At 37.8% G+C, this 7,464-nt stretch overlaps 1 protein-coding gene across 1 annotated transcript; it reads left to right on the top strand.

The window, feature by feature from the left end:
* Window positions 1–1,765: 1,765 nt before the first annotated feature.
* Window positions 1,766–2,698, top strand: LOC108177324 (putative olfactory receptor 2W6). The gene has a single exon (XM_017344801.4). The coding sequence runs from the start codon at window positions 1,766–1,768 to the stop codon at window positions 2,696–2,698; it is 933 nt and encodes a 310-aa protein (XP_017200290.3).
* The last annotated feature ends 4,766 nt before the right edge of the window (window positions 2,699–7,464 follow it).

Here is a 7,464-nt window from a genome sequence, read left to right as displayed (position 1 = left end):
TTTCCAGTTTACTTCTGGAACTTCATGGTAAAATCTCTATGTGAAAAAGGAGGAGGAGGAGGAGGAGAGAATATATAGACAGAATAGTAATGATGTCCCAGTAGGTGGATATAGCTTGTTACTTTTTGAGCTAAATAAGACCAAGCACTGTTTCAAGTACTTTCACCAGTATTAATACGCATAAACTCCCTTGAGGAAGGCAATACTGTTACATTTACTTTGCATTTAAAGTACCTGGAATACAAATCTGGGTTAAATATTTTCCCAAAGAAACATAGCTTTTAAGTGGTAGAGCCTGAATTGGATGCCAGGAATTTTGGAGCAGTTGACAATGTGCTCAGGAACTGTACTTTGCTTAGCTGACATCCTACTATGTAAAAACTAGACACTCAATAATTAAGTTTACATTTTTGTACTGAGAAAAACTACACCTCTCACTATTTCAATATCACAGCTCCTTATTTGTGATTATAATACTCATATTCTAGCTGAAGTGCTTATAAAAATTATATACTCAAGATAATTTATCTTCATATCATTTCATCAGATAATTTCAACAAACAAAGCTTTCATTGCGTGGCTCAGAGACACTGTAAGTGTAAGGTACCCTGGGTCTGAAGTACATGATCATGAATTATCTGGTAAAAAACATAATTCAGTCATTAAACAGTCCATCTGTTTAATATGATACAATAATCAGAAAGAGTGAGGTTGTTAAAAGAAGTTTTTATCCCTTTTCTGTATTCTTTAGAGTTGAAATGAGGTGGTGTTTTTCCATAAAGGGTTTCAAAGCAATCTGAAGATCCGTTCATGTAACTGGTACATTCCATGGGGAAAATCAGCTCACTGGTTATCTAAGGAATGCTTTGTTGTTTGAATTAGCTGCCTGGCTAATTCTGCTGAATGGCCAGGTGAGTAGAAGCTGACACAGAATGTCACTACATGTATGTGGTGGCCAAATGGCTGTGACAGTAGTTCAGTTTTTAACACTGCATCAACTCCATGGGACCACTTAGATGATGTAATATCAGTTATTAAAGGTACTTTAAAAATATATAGCATCTGTACATGTAAGCAAATGCATGTACAGAAAAGAAATAATAAGAAAACAAACTCACAAAAAAGGCAGTGAAGTAGGAGTGGTTAAGTAGATGTAACAGGAACAGTGCATGCAGTGTTGAGGTGATTAAAAAAACAGTAGGAGAAACATGGTGGTGGTGATTGTGATTATGATTACAATGCTTGGGATGTGAATATTTGAAAGTGAAGATGAATGATTCTGCTACCAAAGTCTTGAGCTTATGCCAAGAAAATATTTCATTACCTTTTTTTTGTCAATTTCAGCTCCTTTGATAGAGGAAAGTCTTATCATAATCAGATGACATTTATGTCATAATTTCAAGAAATAATAACCCCTCACAGTATCAACCCATTTTAAAAATGTGATCATTGAATTTATGCCTTTATTATTTAATGAAAATATGTAGAACCATGTGTGCTGATGTAACATTTCACCATTTTCAATTATCACAATTCAGTATTATTGTGTTTAGCATGCTATCAATAGACTCACTTGGGTAAAACTAAACATGAAAAGGTTATGAGAACTGACAGAGGAAAATTCGAGATATCTTCCAAATGTGGAAAGCAGGCAGACAAGTCAGTTCTGGATACTCATGACGCACTTGAGAAATTTTCATTTCTACCTAAGTCTGACACTTACACTGGTTAACAGGGTTTTATTCCTCAGCCTTCAAAAGAAGCAATGGAAACAAGCAATGGAAGTTCCAGGACAGATTTCATCCTTCTGGGGTTTTCTGACCAACCACAGTTAGAACGCATCATCTCTGCAGTTGTCTTCATCTTCTATGTCGTGACTTTGGTAGGAAACACAACCATCATCCTTGTGTCTTATCTGGATGCCCAGCTCCATACTCCCATGTATTTCTTCTTATCCAATCTGTCTTTTGTGGACCTCTGTTATACAACTAGCATTATCCCCCAGATGCTGGTAAATCTATGGGGTCCAAAGAAATCTATTACATATGGAGGGTGTGTGCTCCAGTTCTTCTTTGCCCTTGTCTTTGCAGCCACAGAATGTCTTCTCTTGACTGTGATGGCCTATGACCGCTATGCTGCTGTCTGTCAACCTCTTCACTACACAGTAATCATGCACACTCAGCTATGCCACAGGATGGTGCTGACTGCCTGGATGGGTGGTCTTGGCAGTGCCTTAATTGTTTGTTCCCTGACTTTGAAGTTGCCAAGATGTGGGCACAGGAAAGTGGATAATTTTCTCTGTGAGATGCCAGCCTTGATCAAGATGGCTTGTGTTTATTCAAAAGTAATTGAGATTGTTGTCTTTGTTTTTGGCACAGTACTTCTTCTAGTACCTCTATCACTAATTCTCATCTCCTATGGAGTCATCACTCACGTTGTAATAAGAATCAGGTCAACCTCAAGGTGGCAAAAGATCCTCAATACATGTGGTTCCCACCTCACAGTCGTAACTCTCTTTTATGGACCAGCTATTTATATGTACCTGAAGCCACAGCATATCACATATCAAAATGAAGGGAAATTCCTTGCTCTTTTTTACACAATTGTCACTCCCAGCTTAAACCCTCTGATCTACACTTTAAGAAACAAAGATGTTAAAAGTGCAGTAAAGAGACAATTGGGGATTGCAAACTGTTAAAGTCATATTATACGGAAAAATAAATTAAACTGTAGAGAGTTAAAAAAAATTGGCCTTCATCACCAGAACCTGAATCAATTCACTTATTCAACAACCACTTACTTATTCACCATTCAGAATGTGACTAGGTGCAGTTTCTAACTTTATTTATAAATAATAGAGAAAACAGTAAGAACAGATACAAATGCATAAATAAAACACAGTTCATGAATTTGAAACCTTGAAGACTAATCAGAAACCACAGCAGAAGCCATGTGCAGATGGTTTCAAATATTCATGGAAAATGAGATGAAAAGATAATGCTAATGTTCAATGAACTTTCTGAAGTACCCTCATAGAATTATGAAATCTAGTAAATCTAATAAAAGTTATAAATAAAAATTCTTAAATAAATAGTTGCTATTTTCTTGTGGAATTACTTTCAACATTGACTTTTTTATTCCCATGCTTTTTACTTTTAAGATAAATGTCATTCCCTTTCATTCACATAATATTGTTATCACAGCCTCTATGGTGAAGAATACGACCTACCAATACACATTCCATTCTCTGCCTCAAGTATTAACTGGACTTATGGCCATTGTGCTACTAGTTACATTTCCTAGCCTGACCTCCACCAACAGAATGTCAATTATCTATACATATATATATATATATATATATATATACATATATATCTATTCTGGGTTTTCTTCTTAAATATGAAGGTACTTGCTCTCACCTTCTTCATGCCTCTACCTCTTGGCTGGAATGTAAATTAGGATATTAGGTAATTATGACCACACAAACAAGAACAAAATCCTAGGAGAGAATGCAGCAGTGCAATGGAAGTACACAGCAATATCTTAGTAGAACAATCCCTTTACAAAGCAGTACCACCAGATGATTTCAATAGAAAAGCCACTCTATTCTGCAATATCTCTGTTACAGTATCTTAGTTCTTACCTTAGCTGGCCTGACAATAAGATTGAGCTTTATCTTGGAGGAAAGTATAGTCCCTAAACCAAAAATATCATCACTCAGCAATTTATTTGAAAGCAAATTCTAGGACCTATCCCAATATTACTATACAGCAGTCTCAAGATTAACTTAGCAACATGATTTTACTCAGGCTGAAGTTTTAGAACTATTGCTGTATAGGGAGATTTGGGGTGTCTCAATACAGAAAATTAATGTGCTTTCATAGATTTTAATTAATTTCCTTCCTGATAGATACATAGATACTTATTTCTCAGAGCTTTTAGATAAATGTCCTGTCAGGGTCAGTCCAAGATAAACCTATTTTTTTGCACAATCTAGAGAAATGAGGAAAATAAGAAGCTTTCAGTAAAATTAAATGAAGTCAGAGTAAAAGGTTGCTGATTACTAAATACAATACTAAAGCCATGGAGAGAGAGAAAGGATTAGAAGGCCTTTTCAGTGAGATACTAGCAGAAAACCTCCCAAGTTTGGAAAAGAAAGAGACATCCAAATACAGGAAGCACACAGAACCCCCAGTAAACGTGACCAGAAGAGATTCTCACCACGACACGTTGTAATCAAACTCACCACAATGAAACATAAAGAAAAGATTCTAAAATGTGCAAGAGAGAAACATAAGATTACTCAGAGGATCTCCAATTAGGCTTACATCAGACCTCTCATCAGAAACCCAACAGGCTAAGAGGGAATGATGAGAAATAGCCCAAGAACTAAAAGGAAAAAAAACTGCCATCCCACAATTCTATATCCTGCAAAGCTCTCATTTGTGAATGAAGGTGAAATAAGGACCTTTCATAGCAAACAGAAATTGAAAGAATTTGTCACCACCTGTCCAGCCCTGCAAATGATGCTTACAGATGTGATAAACACAAAAACACAGAAACACGGCCATCAATACGAAAAAAATGGAAAGGAAGAAAATCTCTCAGTAAAAGATCACAGGAAGTTGAAAGCATATATTAGAAATATCTTTGGGAAGGAGGCACATTTCTCTGAAGGGAGGAAGGAACCTCCACTGTGATATGGCCTTGACTAAACAGGTTCAAAGATGATGAACTCAAGGGGCCTCCATAGCCTCGAGAGCTCATGGCAAGAGCCTCTGGTGATTACTGACGTCATAAATAAGAGTGTCAATTGTTAAATCAATAACAGGAGTCACTGGGCACATGCTCCCCATGTAGGATCTCTGTCCTTAATGTGTTTTACTATGAGAGTTAATAACACTACTAGTCGAACAGCACTCTATGACTTGTGCGGTTGTGTGGGAGCAGTCTGTTGAAACCTTAGCTTAGTATATACAAAGTTGATCTTCTGTATATAAAGATAATTGAAAATGTAACTTGATGAAGAGTGGGATGGGATGGGATTGGAGAGGGAGTGGGAGATGGGAGGGCTGTGGGAGGGAGGGAGGTTGGTGGGGGAAGCCACAACAATGCAAAAGTTGCACTTTGTAAATTCACATTATTAAATAAAAAAAATAAAAGAAATATCTTTGGGAAAATGGCAGGGCAAAGTCACTACTTATCAATAGTCACATTGAATGTAAATGGCCTCAACTCTCCAGTTAAAAACACAGACTGGCCGGTACCACAGCTCACTAGGCTAATCTTCTGCCAGTGGCGCCTGCACACCGGGTTCTAGTCCCAGTCAGGGTGCCAGATTCTGTCCCGGTTGCTTCTCTTCCAGTCCAGCTCTCTGATGTGGCCCAGGAGTGCAATGGAGGATGGCCCAGGTCGTTGGGCCCTGCACCCGCACAGAAGACAAGGAGGAAGCACCTGGCTCCTGGCTTCAGATCAGTGCAGTATGCCGGCTGCAGTGCATGGCCAGAGTGGTCAATGGGGTGTGAACCAATGGAAAAAGGAAGACCTTTCACTCTGTCTCTCTGTCTCTCGCTGTCCAATCTGCCTGTCAAAAAAAAAAAAAACACAGAATGCATCACTGGGATAAAAAACAAAATCCATCTATTTGCTGCTTACAAGAAACACATCTATCCAACAAAGGTGTTTGCAGACTGAAACTGAAAGGCTGGAAAAAGATATTCCATGCCAACAGAAATGAAAAAAGAGCAGGTGTAGCCATCTTAATATCAGAAAAAATAAACTTTAACACAAAAACTGTTAAGAGAGACAAAGAGGGCCACTATATAATGATTAAAAGATCAATTCAACAGGAAGATGTAACTATTATAAACATATATGCACCAAATTACAGGGCAACAGGCTATTTAAAAGATATGTTATGGGACTTAAAGGAAGACTTAGACTCCAATATAATAGTATTGGGGAACTTCAATACTCCACTCTCAGAAATAGACAGATCAACCAGACAGACAATCAACAAGGAAACAGTAGATTTAATCGACACTATAGTCCAAATGGATCTAACAGATATCTGCATAACTTTTCATGCTACACTAGAAGAATACACTTTTTCTCAGCAGTGCATGGAACTTTCTCTAGGATTGACCACATACTAGGCCATAAAGCAAGTCTCAGCAAATTCAAAAGAATCCAAATCATACCATGCATCTTCTCAGACCACAATGCAATGAAGCTGGAAGTTAGCAACTCAGGAATCCCTACAGCATATGCAAACTCATGGAGACTAAACAACATGCTCCTGAATGAACAGTGAGTCATAGAAGAAATCTAAAGAGAAATCAAAAGCTTTCTGGAAGCAAATGAAGATAGCAATACAACATATCAAAACTTATGGGATACAGCAAATACAATGTTAAGAAATTTTATAGCAATAGATGCCTACCACAAGAAATTGGAATAGCACCAAATAAACGAGCTATCAATGCATCTCAAGCATCTAGAAAAAATATAGCAAACCAAACCCAAAACTAGTAGGAGAAGATAAATAATTAAAGTTAGAGAAGAAATCAACAAAATTGAGTCCAAAAAATATTACAAAAGATCGGCAAAACAAAGAGCTGGTTTTTGAAAAAATAAACAAAATTGATGCACCATTAGCCCAACTAACAAAAAAAGGACAGAGAAGACCCAAATCAATAAAATCAGAGATGAAAAAGGGAATGTAACAACAGACACCACAGAAATAAAGAGTCATCAGAAATTACTACAAAGAGTTGTATGCCAGCAAACTGGGAAATCTATCAAAAAGGATAGATTCCTGGACACATACAACCTACTGAAATTGAACCATGAAGAAATAGAAAACCTAAACAGACCCATAACCGAATTAGAAATTCAATCAGTTGTGGGGAACCGCAGGCTGGCCACCTGTGGGAACTTCCTCACTTTGCTGTTTGTGTGGCCTGTTGTAACAATTTGTGCAAAACAAGTTAAGGAAGCGCTGGCTGCTGAGCAAAAGAAGTCAAGGAAGTGATAACCACAGGATGACCTGAAGACACACAAATAACTCTGATGGAGCAAGATGAACTTTTGACCTGAGGCACTATGTGCCCTTCAACTTGATTGGACTGTGCCTGCATGGATGCATGTGAACAGACTTGCCATTGGCTGGGAGCGTCCTTCTAGAGGAACCTTGGGTATATAATGGGGATAGTATTGTGCAGGGGGAGGGCTTGGCTTCTTTTCTTTCGCCTTGCATCTGGATGAATAAAGTTCCATGAGAACCGAGTAAGCAGCGATCATGTCTTTACTACGCTGGACTCTCGCTGGCGAGCGTCCAGCAATCAGTAATAAAGGAGTCCCAACAAAGAAAAACCCAGGAAAATTTGATTCAGTGCTGAATTCTACCAGACATTTAAAGAACTAACTCCAGTTCATCTCAAACTATTCAAAACCATTGAAAGA

This window comes from Oryctolagus cuniculus, chromosome 5, assembly GCF_051225735.1.
Source record: "Oryctolagus cuniculus isolate XC-2025 breed Fujian yellow rabbit chromosome 5, ASM5122573v1, whole genome shotgun sequence".
NCBI classification, from domain to species: Eukaryota; Metazoa; Chordata; class Mammalia; order Lagomorpha; family Leporidae; genus Oryctolagus; species Oryctolagus cuniculus.
The sequence above is the reverse complement of the archived record's forward strand: the minus strand, read 5'-3'. Positions and strand labels throughout refer to the sequence as shown.